This window comes from Haliotis rufescens, unplaced genomic scaffold (genome assembly GCF_023055435.1).
Source record: "Haliotis rufescens isolate VD_foot unplaced genomic scaffold, xgHalRufe1.0.p SCAF_8, whole genome shotgun sequence".
Lineage (NCBI taxonomy): Eukaryota > Metazoa > Mollusca > Gastropoda > Lepetellida > Haliotidae > Haliotis > Haliotis rufescens.
Genome location: NW_025964372.1, coordinates 28,921,450 through 28,938,448, shown reverse-complemented (window position 1 = coordinate 28,938,448; position 16,999 = coordinate 28,921,450). Strand labels below are relative to the sequence as shown.

General features: G+C 43.7%; 2 protein-coding genes across 5 annotated transcripts in view; one reads left to right on the top strand and one right to left on the bottom strand.

Annotated features, from left to right (window-relative positions):
- The window catches only part of LOC124120369 (abnormal spindle-like microcephaly-associated protein homolog), a 51,980-nt gene extending 45,783 nt beyond the window's left edge, over positions 1 to 6,197 (bottom strand). Inside the window, exons 1-2 of one of the 2 annotated variants that reach the window (XM_046483174.2) lie at positions 5,546 to 6,197; positions 316 to 4,387 (exon numbers count right to left, since the gene is read on the bottom strand). In XM_046483174.2, coding sequence (XP_046339130.2) covers positions 316 to 4,387; positions 5,546 to 6,097 — 4,624 coding nt within the window. In that variant the 5' untranslated portion in view covers positions 6,098 to 6,197. The remainder of the gene's footprint in view (positions 1 to 315; positions 4,388 to 5,545) is intronic. The other variant, XM_046483175.2, reaches the window with a different exon arrangement.
- Positions 6,198 to 6,277: 80 nt separating this feature from the next.
- On the top strand, positions 6,278 to 16,349 carry LOC124120370 (probable low affinity copper uptake protein 2). 3 transcript variants are annotated; one of them, XM_048389591.1, is made up of 6 exons: positions 6,278 to 6,486; positions 6,895 to 6,975; positions 9,508 to 9,706; positions 10,279 to 10,394; positions 15,122 to 15,226; positions 15,406 to 16,349. In XM_048389591.1, exons 1-6 carry the CDS (start codon positions 6,477 to 6,479, stop codon positions 15,567 to 15,569), a joined length of 675 nt encoding a protein of 224 aa, XP_048245548.1. In that variant the 5' UTR covers positions 6,278 to 6,476; the 3' UTR covers positions 15,570 to 16,349. The 3 variants fall into 3 exon arrangements, with proteins under 3 accessions (XP_048245548.1, XP_048245549.1, XP_048245551.1); XM_048389592.1 differs by having other exon boundaries at positions 6,278 to 6,488; positions 6,906 to 6,975; XM_048389594.1 differs by lacking the exon at positions 15,122 to 15,226 and having other exon boundaries at positions 6,282 to 6,486.
- The last annotated feature ends 650 nt before the right edge of the window (positions 16,350 to 16,999 follow it).

The window sequence follows — 16,999 nt, the reverse complement described above, 5'->3', positions numbered from 1 at the left end:
TTTTATATATATTGAGTTCTTATCATGCTTATTGCATATTAAAAGTCATTTCATTAAAATTGAATTTGGTGAAATAATATTAGATAGCCTATTATGGGTAGCAGGGATTTATCTATGATTCCGAAATAAGTGTTCTTGGCAAGCAAACTTGAAACAAATATTTCAAAAAATTATTTTGTTCAAAATAGGCAACAGGATCCCACAAACATTGTCAAATAGTTACCTGGAGTAGCTGATAATAACTAAATAAGTGAGTCTCAGTGTAATAACGAATGAGGGTATACGGGAACTGTAGCTCACAAAATGATAGCTCACCTGGTCTCTTGGGCTGAGTGTTCTCTGTTGGGTCAGACTTTGACCTCTTCTTGGAGTTCTGCTTCTCACCATTCTCCTTGTCATCTGTCACTGTCAGGGTCCGCTTCTTCGACATCAGATTCAGTCCCCGGGACAGGAGGGGTTTCTTTTCTTGACGCTTCACCTCAGCCTTCACACACTTGTCTTTGTCAGCTGTATCCATGGCGATGAACATCATTCTCCTATTCTCCTTTCCGTCTTTGACCGACTTGCTCGGTGATATATCAGACTTGACAGGTGTCGGTGAAACCTTTGATGCCCTCACCTTCCTCCTCTTCTTCTCTTCCTTTGGCTGTTCATCGGGTGTTGATTTCTTGCTTGCCTTCAGTAAGTTCATAGTTTCCTTAATCTCTGGGTTGCGAGGCTCCAGTCCAGTTTCCACAACCTTTTGTTGAGCGTGAGTGATCGGGGGAATATTTTCAGCATTTTCATTCCTTTCAAATACAGATTCATTCATGCTCAGCTCTTCCTGACAAACTGGTTCTTCAAATGTTTCCTTTGCTTCGTGGTCAGGTGTTTTTTCAAAAACATCAACTGACGTAGACAGGCTGCCATCATCAGATGTGAATTCATGCGTGATTTGAATCGGTTCGTTTTCTTTCTTTGATTCATGGTCAGGCAATTTATCAAATAGGTCAATAGATTTAGACCGACTTGTATCAGACATTTCCGATGTGAGTTTCCCAGCCTCCACAATCGGTTCATCAGTAACTTTCTTTGATCGGTCAGATGAGTTTTCAAACAGGTCAACAGATTTGGACTGACTTGAATCAGACATTTCAGACACACTTTTCCTTGCCTCCAACGAGTCCGCAGAGTAGACACTGCTAGCAGATGTGATGGAGGAGACACTTGCTCCTCGCTGTTCCTCCAACTCACCGACCACTAGACTGTCCTGTTCCTCATTATCCAACGGGGGAAACAGACGACGAGGGTTGGCAGACACGTCAAGGACTTTAGGCTTCAAGATGACTTGGGTTGACCTGCGCGAGTTCTCTGAGGAAGGACTACTTGGAATAGCAGTTGGTGTGACAGAGAACATGGGGGATGTGATGGTGTAAGAGTTTGAGCGAGCTCTTCCTTGAGGGCTGCTAGTGACTTCCCATGAGCGTGTCTGCTCCTGCATCGCCTGCATTTCTGACACATTAATAATTTTCTCGTAAGTGTCAACCTTCTTGAAACTGTAGTTGGCGTTCTCACTTTCAACAGCCGTACCCATTATCTTCTTCCTCTTGCAGTAGCCTTCTTTGGACTCAGAAACATTCACAAAGGTCTCTTCCTTCGCAGCAACAACAAACTGACCGTCTGCTTCGTCTGTCTTTCCCGTGTCTTTAACAGTTGCTTTGGTAGCCTCTATGAGGGCATCCGAGGGCCGGGACTTGGTGACGGTCAGTGTTATCCTCCTGGTCACCTCCACATCGGGACTGGATGGGATTCTACTCGGGGAACCGATATCCCTGAAGATGGAGGACAGGATTGGGCTTTTGCTGGGTGACATGGGGTCTGCTCCAAACAGCTTCTTGCCAGAGAATCTCCGGTTGTTTCCATTCAGAGATGGATCTTTAGAAAATATGCCACTAATACTTGCTTGAGTAAAGGACTTTGGTGTTTCATTGACTTTGGATGTCGTAGACAAGCCTTCCCCCGATACCGACTTGGGGATAACAGAGAGAGACGGACGCTCCTTTGTGACAGTCATTGACATCCGACCAACACAAGACTCCCCTACAAATACATTGTTAAACATCTTGGATGGAGAGCCAAATTCTACTTTTTCCAAACTGGACAATATCTGCTGTTCCTTCACCAAATCAGCTGTCATGGTTAATTCTGAATGGGCCTTTTCTGCATCATTTACGGAAGACATTCCTCGTACATCCTTGGCTTCTTCATCAGCAAACAATTGTTTCCCAGATCCCCTCCTAACATCTGACATTTCTACTGAAGGTCTTTCTTTTGTTACAGTTGCTGATGAGATTTGTTCAAGCTCAACAATTTTCGTTTTTTCATCAGCAAACAGTTGTTTGCCAGATCCTCTCCTAACATCTGACATTTCTACTGAAGGTCTTTCTTTTGTTACAGTCGCTGATGAGATTTGTTCAAGCTCAACAATTTTCGTTGTTTCATCAGCAAACAGTTGTTTGCCAGATCCTCGCCTTGCATCTGACAATTGCACTGAAGGCTTTTCTTTTGTGACAGTTGCTGATGAGTTTTGTTCAAACTCATTCCCATCAACAGCAAACAAACATTTCCCCGAAACTCTCCGTTCTTCAGTGACTTCCATGAAAGGTCTTTCTTTAGTGACAGTGGCAGATGAGTCCTTGACATCCTCCTCTGCGAACAACTGCCTCCCAGAAGACCGTTCCATGTCACTGGTCATCATGAATGGTCTGTCTTTGGTAATGGTGGCAGAGGAGTTCTGATTGCCAACAGACGCTTCAAACACCACATCATCGTCACTTTGGTTCTCCTTCATCTCAGCATCAGAAGCTTCAACACTGGTCAGGAATACTTCTGTTCTAGACTTCCTTGTTTTCTTCACAAGAGACTCTCCATTACCGCTGCTCCTCCGCCTTACCTTACTATGAGACTTGGACATCGTCTTCTGCTCCAGTTGACCAGCCTTGTGGATATTGGTGAACCTCTGAGACCTTGTCATCTTCTTTTGTCCTTTCGGAGGTTCTTGTTTTTGGGGAGACACTTTCTTTGAGACCTGTTTCTTCTTTGACACCAAGAAGGTTGCTCGTCGGGGGCTTGGTGCATTGGGAGCGCCGGAGAACATTTCTTTATCTGCTTTCTTTGAAACAAACGTTGCTCGTCTAGAAGATGACAGAGTTGGTGCAAACACTCCTGTCTTCTTTGTACAGTTTGTGGAGGTCTGTCTTGTTGTTTTACTAGCCACAGTAAACTTGACATTTTGTGTCTTCATGCTTTCTCGCTCAAGCTTCTTCTCATAAAGGCTTGTCCTCACAGACTTCAACTGCTTCACGATAATGTCATGAGGGACAGAGCCATTCAAGACCGATCCAGGACTGGGAATGCGAGAGAATCGACGATCATCAAGCGAATCATTTCTAGTCGAGCTAAGCTCTTCAAGAAACGAGTTTGGACTGATGATACTTTTTTCAAAGTCGTCATGGCTGAAATCTGGAGTTGTGTCGAAATATGGCTTCCCAGGAGTAGCACCAATTCCAGAGATTCTTGACGCAAGGGAATCATTCAGGAAACTGTCAGGTGACAAGTACCTTTTCTCCGATTTATCAGGATCGGAAATCCTTAGCGGACTCATCTTCTGTGGAGTCCATGATTTACGAGGCTTGCGAATAACACTTCTTCCCTCTGTATCCTTAGTCTCTTTCCTGTCCAATGGTTGCCGGAATACCAGTGAGTCATTCAAAAAACTGTCAGGCGACAAATACTCCTTCTGCGACTCAACCTGCTCTGTAGATCGTAGATCATTTGTTCGTGATGGTGTTGCTGTCTTCTGTGGGTCTTTCACAGTTTCTCGGACCTCAACGTCTATTATTTCTTTCCTATCTAAGACAGAGAACTTCACATCAGGGCCTCTTGGTTCAAGCTTCGCCATATCTTTTGTTTTTGCTTCATTGGGTCGGTTGATAACCACTTCTCTCAGAGGGGAGGTCTGCATGATAGAACAACAGGAATCCACAAGATGAATATTTTCACTCTCGGCAGTAGGAATGGGGCTGAAATCAGAGACGGGAAGTGTCGGGGAGCATCCTAAGTCAGCCATCTTGTTATATACACTTGATCGGCAGATGGACGAGTTGGCATCTTTAGTGATGGCTGTTGACTCCAGACGTGGTGGAGGGAAGGCTTGGTGCTGCCTTCTGTTCTCGTCATTCTGGTTTTGAACGTGGGTGTTTTCTTGAAGGACACGAAACTTCCCAGGAATGAATGGCTCTTTCTCAGCTTCCTGTGGGCTGTAGTTGTCACGGATACAGGCGAGCCCTGGAGTGTGGAGGATGGAGAAGGGGCGTTTTACTTTGGCACCAAGCAATCCTTTCTTCTGCTGAAATGGTAGAAGATTCTGTTACCGCCTTGCCAAGTTGGTGTACTTTTATGGCTACCATGATTAACTTTCAGTGTCATTCATTCTGTTCATTTACAAAAGCCACCATTTTTGTTTTTAGCTCCTCAAAGTATATCTCATGCATATAACAGGGAATAACAATTAACTAGAGTAGATCAACTCAGCCCCACAATCCTGTCAGAGTGTGATCACCTAAAATCTAGATGAATCCCTCTATACAATGTACACACAAATTCGCAGCTGTACAAAAAAAATATAAAATTATTGACACATTTATCCTACGAGCCTGAAGCATTTGCATAAATAAAATATTTTTTATTGACCCATGTATCCTTTTCATCCTTGTAAGTTACCAGGTTACATGAACCCAATGAAGATTCCAGGCTAGAATTGGTCTTCAGCAACCCATGCTTGTCATAAGAGGTCATGCTTGTCATAAGAGGTGACTAACTGACTTGTTTCAAGCATCCCAATAATCATTGCATAGATCAATGTTGATGTCAATCACTGCGTATTCTGGTCCAGACACTATTATTTACAGGCTGCTGTCATATAGCTGGAATATTGTTGAGTGTTGTTAAACAACAAACAAACAAAAACCAGGTTACATGGGGCAAGAACCAAACATATTTGTGTACAGCTACTAATTTCTGTAGCTGGGAATGCAATGAATTACATAATGGTGAGTGAGTGAGTATGGTTTTACGCCGCTTTTTAGCAATATTCCAGCAATATCACGGCGGGGAACACCAGAAATGGGCTTGACACACTGTACCCATATTGGAATTGAACCCGGGTCTTCGGCGTGACGATCGAGCGAACGCTTTAACCACTAGGCTACCTGACCGCCCTAAATACATAATGGCTTCAGTCTACTGACTCACACTTGGACAAAAACAAGCAAGACATAGCACTAACTGCAACTTAAAACAACTGCTGGACTATCAAAGAAATAGAATATTATATTGATAGGGTCTACATAATCATAATTAATGAACATGATGAAGAATATAGACCTATATTGATCAGGGTATTTATCCAGGTACGTGGGCGTTATCATATTTGCGGGATTTGAAAAATTGTCTCAGCAGTAGAAATTTTGTGGTAATGGTGATTTGGTATACAAAATATACATACCCCCTTTTTAGCAGGTTTCGGGGAATCAGCACAGCCGAGGAGAAAAGCCTGAAGCCGGTAGGCAGAATCCACCCTGAACAAAATCATTTCACGAACATTGCCATCTTCTTCAGGGGTCCAGGAAAATGTTATAACAACGCTATCTAGAGCTGGAACTGTAAACGATTTCGAGTCAACTTCAAATTTCTTTTTGTGTGGAAATTTCTCAATAACAACACTTTGCTCATAGTCGTGGACATTTTTCACAAGGAGGTGTCGATGTCTTGATTTTCCAAGTTTGATTTTACCGAATGTAATTTTGGGAGGATTCGTAAAGTGTGTCAACAGAAGGGTTTCCATATTTTCCATGCTTTTTCTTTTGCCACCTCCCGAGGAACGTCTTTTCTTCTTTTCACAGGCGATCTCTAATTTAGTTGCAGGTGGGGTTTCAAACCATGATTTTCTACTCCGTCGCCTGCTTGGCGTGGCTGTCTGCTCCAAGTCATCACATACATTGTTCAGCGATTGCCACGCCGAATCGACAGTAACACTACTAACGGGATTCTTATCCATGATGGCGGATATCAAATCTTATCTTCTTACCGTTTGTTCCATCTCTCCTCTAAAATCCTAACACACACATACCCATGTGTGTTGGACTTGGTGTTTGTGTTCGAATTTCGAACCGTTCTGCATGCATCCAATCAAATCGTATGTCTATTACGAATTCGACCAATCACGTGCATGTTTACATACAACCTTAAGGTCGGGCACCTGATCAGTCAATCAGTCACATGATCTGAAAATGGCTGACATTTTATCTAAACATTTCCCGTTAGACTGTCGCGGTTAAGATATATTGTTTATCTCGTCTCTTTTCGTCCTAATGGCCTGACATGTGCCATTTTATTTAGATCCATTTGAAGCTAAGCCGGATTATATCAAGACCATTATGGATATGCCCGTAAGTACATGTGGTGTTATTAATTAAAATATAACGATACTAATATAATCCAGTATCGATACGTGATATACTAAAGGACTATATTGATACCCATTTTATGTAGTCCATTGTGTTTCCGGTCTATGTCTACGTCAGTGTCGGAGATATGACATATCAGGTGGTTATTAGAGTAATAATTCGTTTGATTGATGAGTGCACCTTAAAAATGTTACTTTGATAGTCAACAAATAAAATGGTTTTGAATTGCGTGATAGGACTGTCAACTGACCCGATCCTGTGTCTATATTTAGAACTAATTAATATAGCCGAATTTTGCTTGTAAAATTTTTAACCACTGACTAATAGATATCCAGTATGTTCATCATCATGCAATCTGTCTGTGTCTGAGTTTCTGTGTCTTTACATTACAATACACAGACATACTTCTTCACGACCACGGAGCTGAAAAATTTCTTGTTCAAGAATCTTAACATATCAGGAGCCAAAGGTGAGTATTTTTAGAATAATATTATGACTTAATTATTACCTAGTTGCCATGTTGATTTACTTTTATTTCATTTGCATGGCTCAAGTATGAAGCATTTGTTATAAGTGTTGACAACATAAGATTTTTTTTATGTTGTTATTACTTGATATCAGACTATCTATTTATGTTATCTAGCTTGTGTCTGGACTGGCTGAAGAGCCATAGGCCTGCAAGAAATGTCAGTAAAAAGTTTCAAATATGAATTAAACATTTCCCATGTTTATAGGGAACAGGTCAAAAGGGCCACATTCACCCTATTGAAAACAGCCACAACAAAAAATTAAAAAGGTCACAAACCCTAGTCAAAATGGCCACACTAAAAAGTCAAAATGGCCAAACTAAAAAGTTAAAATGGACACATGAAAATGTATATTTCTATAAAGCATAAACATGATAAATAGTGTTATAATTTATATTTGTTTGTTCTATTAATGTCCTTAATCCAATTTAAGTAAACTTTGATACTGTGCTGACTGACCTTGGATCATTAGTGAAAGCTGTGTGTGTTGTCTCTACTAAGTTTTTGAAACACATACAGGAAACTATGGTTGAACAAACTCAATTGACCTCCAATTTTAGTTTGTAATAACCGTAGTTCGTTATAAGCATATATAGCATATATACAACGAATAGCCGGGATTAAAAAATAAGTTTGTTATATCGGTCAGTTCATTATAAGTGTGTTCGTTATAAACGAATGATATGATTCAGTGTCAGTGATGGGTATGGTCAAGGAGTGGAGCTTATGACTTGCATCACTTGCCACTCACCATGCCTGCTAGGTGTGAACAGTGTAGCCAAACTGTCGTAACTGAGTGTTTTTACATGTAAATAAGCTCGTTAAGCTTGGCGTCGAAAGTTGATTGATCATGTAGTTATTTCTAATTAGTGTTTTTACATGTAAGTAAGCTTGGCATGGAAAGTTGATTGATCATTTAGTTATTTCTAATTGAGTGTTTTTACATGTAAGTAAGCTTGGCATGGAAAGTTGATCGATCATTTAGTTATTTCTAATTGAGTGTTTTTACAAGTCAGCACAGCAATAATCAATTTGTGGGAAAGTTCCGTCTTGTGCCAACCCTGGTCAAGGAAGCCTCTCCAAGTGAGACTACTGCACAAGCACATCCTGGCATCTCGAAGGAAATCTATGTCCAGTTGAATTTCTACCCATTTGTGCAGATCTGAATGGCCCTTGTCACAGTGACGACTAATATGAAATCTAAAATGGAACTCTGTTAGTGCTGACCACCATCATATAGCTGAAATATTTAGCTGTGTAATCTGTTGGGCTCTGATGGGTACTCAGAGCTCCAGATAACCTTTTGAGCAATTGAGTTTTTACTCGACAGTTTCTATTTCAATTGGGTTATTACATTTTTCATTGGGTAATCAATATTTTTTCACTCGTCTATTCATCACTCTTTTGGTTTTTCCCCAAAATTAATAAACATTTTGAGATTTAAAAAAAAATGAAAAAATGTTTTAGATGTATACAACGGTTCTAAATATAGGCTTGACTCGAAAAGTAAATTAGTTCGTAATTGGGTTTCTGAAATTAGCTCCGTTGTATGCATGCTGAAAAAGCTTCATTGTGTATTTACGCATGCTGTTTTTATACATGTTTGTCATTTATGACATGTGTTTCTGTACGCAAGTTTATTGAAAGTAATTTGGTTTTGAATATTTTGGGGGGACATTTTACGCAAATACGCAGCTATCTGTGTACTAAAGTACTCAGGCATCGGTCGGGTTTAGATGGATTCAAGTCCTACGTCAAGGTGATAGATGTTATAGACATGGTAGACATATACAATTTTGGTAGACGTGGTTGAAAACGTAAACATAAACAAATAAACAAGGGAGATATGGTAGACATTGTGTACATGCTAGACAATGTAGATATTGTGTAAAAGGTAGACGTGGTAGATATTGTGTAAAAGATAGACGTAGATATTGTGTACAATGTGGATGTAGATATTGTGTAAACGATAGACATAGATACTGTGTAAAAGATAGATATTGTGTAAAAGGTAGACGTAGCTATTGTGTAAAAGATAGACGCAGATACTGTGTAAAAGATAGACGTAGATATTGTGTAAAAGGTAAACGTAGATATTGTGTAGAAGATAGACGTAGATATTGTGTAAAAGGTAGAAGTAGATATTGTGTGTAAAAGGAAGACGTGGTAGATATTGTGTAAAAGATAGACGTAGATATTGTGTAAAAGATAGAAGTAGACATTGTGTAAAAGATAGACGTAGCTATTGTGTAAAAGATAGAAGTAGACATTGTGTAAAAGATAGACGTATTTATTGTGTAGAAGATAGACGTAGCTATTGTGTAAAAGGTAGATGTAGATATTGTGTTAAAGGTAGACGTAGCTATTGTGTAAAAGATAGACGTAGATATTGTGTAAAAGATAGATGTGGTAGATACTGTACAATGTAGATGATGTAGAGAGCAATGCTAACCTCACACTGTGTTGGTCTCCAGGCTTCGTGGTGCTGTGTCTACTGACGTTCCTCATCATGGCACTTTTCGAGGGAGTCAAGCTGGTGAAGATTTTCTTCGAGCTGAAAGTGAAGCAGGATCCGCTGACATACAGTCAGACGGACAGCTCGGCTGAAGACAAGGAGGGCTTGTTATCCTCACTGATGTTCCCTGCTGACATGGGCCAGATCAGGAGGAGAAGGTGACTCTTCTATAAAACTCTTATTCCAGAGTTAGAAGTTAACACAAGCCTGTTGCCTACAGTGTAAAACAATCTCACACACTATGCTACATCAGATCTTACCATGGTTACATCGTCTAAATCTATACCTTCTAGTTATGGGTAGGGGTATGGTAGCTCTGGTGCTGCAATGTGTTGTGCAGAGTTATGTCCCTTAGGTACCTAAGAAATCTATGATCATGGGTTCAAATCATGGTTTGCTCCAATTGTGTTTCTGGTTTTGTCAATGGGTTTCATTAAAGTGGTAAAAGTCTAAGACCTGCATCACTTTGGCTTTCTTCCCACATTGAGATGACATGCTATGATGTAACTGAAATACTGTTCAAAGCAGCATTAACCTCATTTCACTCACTCACTCTCGTGATTGGTGGTTTGATGGTCAGAACTGATTTCAGATTAAGAATTTGAGGAGTGAGTGAGTGAGTATGGTTTTACGCTGCTTTTAGCAATATTCCAGCAATATCACGCAAGAATTTGAGGAAATAAGAGTCATGATGTATATACTTTTGATGATGATGATGATTATATTTCAGAATGAAGTACCATTTTCTGGGCTGCATGTCCCACATGTTCAACATGATCATCGCCTACCTCATTATGCTGGCCTTCATGTCGTACAGTGTGTGGGTCGGGATCGCCATCACGCTCGGTGAGTCTACCAGTAGTACAGTGTGTGGGTCTACCAGTTGTACAGTGTGTGGGTCGGGATCGCCATCACGCTCGGTGAGTCTACCAGTAGTACAGTGTGTGGGTCGGGATTGCCATCACGCTCGGTGAGTCTACCAGTAGTACAGTGTGTGGGTCGGGATCGCCATCACGCTCGGTGAGTCTACCAGTAGTACAGTGTGTGGGTCGGGATTGCCATCACGCTCGGTGAGTCTACCAGTAGTACAGTGTGTGGGTCGGGATCGCCATCACGCTCGGTGAGTCTACCAGTAGTACAGTGTGTGGGTCGGGATCGCCATCACGCTCGGTGAGTCTACCAGTAGTACAGTGTGTGGGTCGGGATTGCCATCACGCTCGGTGAGTCTACCAGTAGTACAGTGTGTGGGTCGGGATCGCCATCACGCTCGGTGAGTCTACCAGTAGTACAGTGTGTGGGTCGGGATTGCCATCACGCTCGGTGAGTCTACCAGTAGTACAGTGTGTGGGTCGGGATCGCCATCACGCTCGGTGAGTCTACCAGTAGTACAGTGTGTGGGTCGGGATTGCCATCACGCTCGGTGAGTCTACCAGTAGTACAGTGTGTGGGTCGGGATCGCCATCACGCTCGGTGAGTCTACCAGTAGTACAGTGTGTGGGTCGGGATCGCCATCACGCTCGGTGAGTCTACCAGTAGTACAGTGTGTGGCTCGGGATTGCCATCACGCTCGGTGAGTCTACCAGTAGTACAGTGTGTGGGTCGGGATCGCCATCACGCTCGGTGAGTCTACCAGTAGTACAGTGTGTGGGTCGGGATCGCCATTACGCTCGGTGAGTCTACCAGTAGTACAGTGTGTGGGTCGGGATTGCCATCACGCTCGGTGAGTCTACCAGTAGTACAGTGTGTGGGTCGGGATTGCCATCACGCTCGGTGAGTCTACCAGTAGTACAGTGTGTGGGTCGGGATCGCCATCACGCTCGGTGAGTCTACAAGTAGTACAGTGTGTGGGTCGGGATCGCCATCACGCTCGGTGAGTCTACAAGTAGTACAGTGTGTGGGTCGGGATCGCCATCACGCTCGGTGAGTCTACAAGTAGTACAGTGTGTGGGTCGGGATTGCCATCACGCTCGGTGAGTCTACCAGTAGTACAGTGTGTGGGTCGGGATTGCCATCACGCTCGGTGAGTCTACCAGTAGTACAGTGTGTGGGTCGGGATCGCCATCACGCTCGGTGAGTCTACCAGTAGTACAGTGTGTGGGTCGGGATCGCCATCACGCTCGGTGAGTCTACCAGTAGTACAGTGTGTGGGTCTACCACTAGTACAGTGTGTGGGTCGGGATCACCATCACGCTCGGTGAGTCTACCAGTAGTACAGTGTGTGGGTCTACCAGTAGTACAGTGTGTGGGTCGGGATCGCCATCACGCTCGGTGAGTCTACCAGTAGTACAGTGTGTGGGTCTACCAGTAGTACAGTGTGTGGGTCGGGATTGCCATCACGCTCGGTGAGTCTACCAGTAGTACAGTGTGTGGGTCTACCAGTAGTACAGTGTGTGGGTCGGGATCGCCATCACGCTCGGTGAGTCTACCAGTAGTACAGTGTGTGGGTCTACCAGTAGTACAGTGTGTGGGTCGGGATTGCCATCACGCTCGGTGAGTCTACCAGTAGTACAGTGTGTGGGTCGGGATCGCCATCACGCTCGGTGAGTCTACCAGTAGTACAGTGTGTGGGTCGGGATCGCCATCACGCTCGGTGAGTCTACCAGTAGTACAGTGTGTGGGTCTACCAGTAGTACAGTGTGTGGCTCGGGATTGCCATCACACTCGGTGGGTCTACCAGTAGTACAGTGTGTGGGTCGGGATTGCCATCACGCTCGGTGAGTCTACCAGTAGTACAGTGTGTGGGTCTACCAGTAGTACAGTGTGTGGGTCGGGATCGCCATCACGCTCGGTGAGTCTACCAGTAGTACAGTGTGTGGGTCTACCAGTAGTACAGTGTGTGGGTCGGGATTGCCATCACGCTCGGTGAGTCTACCAGTAGTACAGTGTGTGGGTCGGGATCGCCATCACGCTCGGTGAGTCTACCAGTAGTACAGTGTGTGGGTCGGGATCGCCATCACGCTCGGTGAGTCTACCAGTAGTACAGTGTGTGGGTCTACCAGTAGTACAGTGTGTGGCTCGGGATTGCCATCACACTCGGTGGGTCTACCAGTAGTACAGTGTGTGGGTCGGGATTGCCATCACGCTCGGTGAGTCTACCAGTAGTACAGTGTGTGAGTCTACCAGTAGTACAGTGTGTGGGTCGGGATCGCCATCACGCTCGGTGAGTCTACCAGTAGTACAGTGTGTGGGTCGGGATTGCCATCACGCTCGGTGAGTCTACCAGTAGTACAGTGTGTGGGTCGGGATTGCCATCACGCTCGGTGAGTCTACCAGTAGTACAGTGTGTGGGTCGGGATTGCCATCACGCTCGGTGAGTCTACCAGTAGTACAGTGTGTGGGTCGGGATCGCCATCACGCTCGGTGAGTCTACCAGTAGTACAGTGTGTGGGTCGGGATTGCCATCACGCTCGGTGAGTCTACCAGTAGTACAGTGTGTGGGTCGGGATTGCCATCACGCTCGGTGAGTCTACCAGTAGTACAGTGTGTGGGTCGGGATCACCATCACGCTCGGTGAGTCTACCAGTAGTACAGTGTGTGGGTCGGGATTGCCATCACGCTCGGTGAGTCTACCAGTAGTACAGTGTGTGGGTCGGGATTGCCATCACGCTCGGTGAGTCTACCAGTAGTACAGTGTGTGGCTCGGGATTGCCATCACGCTCGGTGAGTCTACCAGTAGTACAGTGTGTGGGTCGGGATCGCCATCACGCTCGGTGAGTCTACCAGTAGTACAGTGTGTGGGACGGGATCGCCATCACGTTCCGTGAGTCTACCAGTAGTACAGTGTGTGGCTCGGGATTGCCATCATGCTCGGTGAGTCTACCAGTAGTACAGTGTGTGGGTCAGGATCGCCATCACGCTCGGTGAGTCTACCAGTAGTACAGTGTGTGGGTCGGGATCGCCATCACGCTTGGTGAGTCTACCAGTAGTACAGTGTGTGGGTCGGGATTGCCATCACGCTCGGTGAGTCTACCAGTAGTACAGTGTGTGGGTCGGGATTGCCATCACGCTCGGTGAGTCTACCAGTAGTACAGTGTGTGGGTCGGGATTGCCATCACGCTCGGTGAGTCTACCAGTAGTACAGTGTGTGGGTCGGGATTGCCATCACGCTCGGTGAGTCTACCAGTAGTACAGTGTGTGGGTCGGGATTGCCATCACGCTCGGTGAGTCTACCAGTAGTACAGTGTGTGGGTCTACCAGTAGTACAGTGTGAGGGTCGGGATTGCCATCACTCCCGGTGAGTCTACCAGTAGTACAGTGTGTGGGTCGGGATCGCCATCACGCTCGGTGAGTCTACCAGTAGTACAGTGTGTGGGTCGGGATCACCATCATGCTCGGTGAGTCTACCAGTAGTACAGTGTGTGGGTCGGGATCGCCATCACGCTCGGTGAGTCTACCAGTAGTACAGTGTGTGGGTCGGGATCGCCATCACGCTCGGTGTGTCTACCAGTAGTACAGTGTGTGGGTCGGGATTGCCATCACGCTCGGTGAGTCTACCAGTAGTACAGTGTGCGGGTCGGGATCGCCATCACGCTCGGTGAGTCTACAAGTAGTACAGTGTGTGGGTCGGGATTGCCATCACGCTCGGTGAGTCTACCAGTAGTACAGTGTGCGGGTCGGGATCGCCATCATGCTCGGTGAGTCTACCAGTAGTACAGTGTGTGGGTCGGGATCGCCATCACGCTCGGTGAGTCTACCAGTAGTACAGTGTGTGGGTCGGGATCGCCATCACACTCGGTGAGTCTACCAGTAGTACAGTATGTGGGTCTACCAGTAGTACAGTGTGTGGGTCGGGATCGCCATCACATCAGTGAGTCTACCAGTAGTACAGTGTGTGGGTCGGGATCGCCATCACGCTCGGTGAGTCTACCAGTAGTACAGTGTGTGGGTCTACCAGTAGTACAGTGTGTGGGTCGGGATTGCCATCACACTCGGTGAGTCTACCAGTAGTACAGTGTGTGGGTCGGGATCGCCATCTATGGTAAAGATGACAATATTTGTGTTATCCACACAGTCTGGTGTGGGCTACTGGGTGTTCGTCTATGTTAAAGATGACAATATTTGTGTTATCCACACAGTCTGGTGTGGGCTACTGGGTGTTCGTCTATGTTTAAAGATGACAATATTTGTGTTATCCACAGGGTCTGGTGTGGGTTTTTGGGTGTTCGGCTATGTTAAAGATGACAATATTTGTGTTATCCACAGGGTCTGGTGTGGGCTACTTGGTGTTCGTCTATGTTTAGATGACTATATTTGTGTTATCCACAGGGTCTGGTGTGGGCTACTGGGTGTTCGGCTATGTTAAAGATGACAGTATTTGTGTTATCCACAGGGTCTGGTGTGGGCTACTTGGTGTTCAGCTATGTTAAAGATGACTATATTTGTGTTATCCCAAGGGTGTGGGCTACTTGGTGTTCTTCTATGTTTAGATGACATTATTTGTGTTATCCACTGGGTCTGGTGTAGGCTACTGGGTGTTCGGCCATGTTAAAGATGACTATATTTGTGTTATCCCAAGGGTGTGGGCTACTTGGTGTTCTTCTATGTTTAGATGACATTATTTGTGTTATCCACAGGGTCTGTTGTGGGCTACTGGGTGTTCGGCTATGTTCAACAACATATGGTAGAACGATACAGAAAACTGAACCAACTGCAGATGATGTCAATAAAAGATCACGAGCGTGAGGGCTACTTGGTGTTCTTCTATGTTTAGATGACATTATTTGTGTTATCCACTGGGTCTGGTGTAGGCTACTGGGTGTTCGGCCATGTTAAAGATGACTATATTTGTGTTATCCCAAGGGTGTGGGCTACTTGGTGTTCTTCTATGTTTAGATGACATTATTTGTGTTATCCACAGGGTCTGGTGTGGGCTACTGGGTGTTTGGCTATGTTCAACAACATATGGTAGAACGATACAGAAAACTGAACCAACTGCAGATGATGTCAATAAAAGATCACGAGCGTGAAGAGGAGTGTGCAGCCATCAACACTACAGTACAGCCCGAACATTGTCACATTTGACGGGCCGGGGCTATCTCAGGAAGGGCGGGGCTTAGGATGATTGGCAGCTTATTTCATAAGTACTATTCATACTTAGGCAGATATTTTGATAAGAGGACAAATTTTATGATATTGATAATTGTGATAGTTTTAATTTTAATTTATGAAGTATGGGTGTATGGGTTATGAGACAGGTGATAACAATGAAAGAATAAAATGAATGAGTCACATGAATAAGGAAGATGTTGAAATTAGGAATCTACGTGCTGCGTGTTAAAAGTAGGTGTCAATTGTCACATTGTTTCATGTCAACCATTTTATGTTTTTCCTTAGTCTGTTATCAGAGCTACAGATAAGCTGTGTATTTGCGTAATATACCCCCCGAAACTATTCAAAACCCAATTACTTTCAATTAACTTGTGTACAGAAACGCATGCATTAAATGGAAAACTCAATTGTTTGAAAACAGCTCGTGTACATACCCAATGAATCTTTTTCACCATGCGTACAACGGAACTAATTTCCGAAACAAAATTACAAGCTAATTTACTTTCCGAGTCAAGCCTATATTTAGAAAAGTTATATACATCTAAAACATTATTTCATTTTTTTTGTAATCTCAAAATACTTACTCATTTTGAGAAAAACCCAATAGAGTGATGAATAGATGAGTGAAAAAATATTGGTTACCCAATGAAAAATGTAATAACCCAGTTAGAAGAGAAACCTTTGAGTAAAAACTCAATTGCTCAAATATTTATCTGGGGCTCTGTGTCATACAGCCCCTGAAACAAAATAGACCATGCAAGTCTATAATAGTGGCAAGTCTAGATTACTGTAGTATTTGAAAATGAAGAGTCTCTGGGCTCCTTTTTACTATATTTTGGTAAGACAATTTAACAACTGTTAATTTCTGTAAGTTCATTACAGAGACTAGATGTTCGTCTAGTTTTTCCTTTCACAAACGGAATATTTTTTTCAGTATTACTTTTGCATGCTCTAGTCATTTGCAGGCTGTATAATCATCTAATAATAACAATACATTGTATGGACTCCACCAACACTAGAATACTCATGGAGTCCACTACGGTACTGTACAGTCCATGCTTTGATGATCTTATATAAATATATACTCATTATAATTGGAATATTACAATTACCATATTCGATGTAATAAGTGCCCTGCTCTAATAAGCGCCCACGGCGATATTTGCTAATATATTGGCTAGTGAACAATCCCAATTAACACCACAAGAATTATGTACACAAGACTTATTTATTCGCGTATAATACGCACTTGTTTGTTATATGCACCCTTAATTATGGGCAATTAAATTCTGGAAAAATATATCTCGTACGTAAACATTTCAGGCTGTCAGCATAAACCACAAAATTTATCTTTCAACTCAGTTTTTTTTTCACCAAAATAATATTCTAATAAGAGCCCCCTA

Excerpts from the sequence above, each read along its gene's own strand:
- LOC124120370 (XM_048389591.1), top strand. Across the intron at positions 9,707-10,278 it reads GGCCAGATCAGGAGGAGAAG|AATGAAGTACCATTTTCTGG; the intron begins GTGACTCTTCTA and ends ATTATATTTCAG. Across the intron at positions 10,395-15,121 it reads CGGGATCGCCATCACGCTCG|GGTCTGTTGTGGGCTACTGG; the intron begins GTGAGTCTACCA and ends TGTTATCCACAG.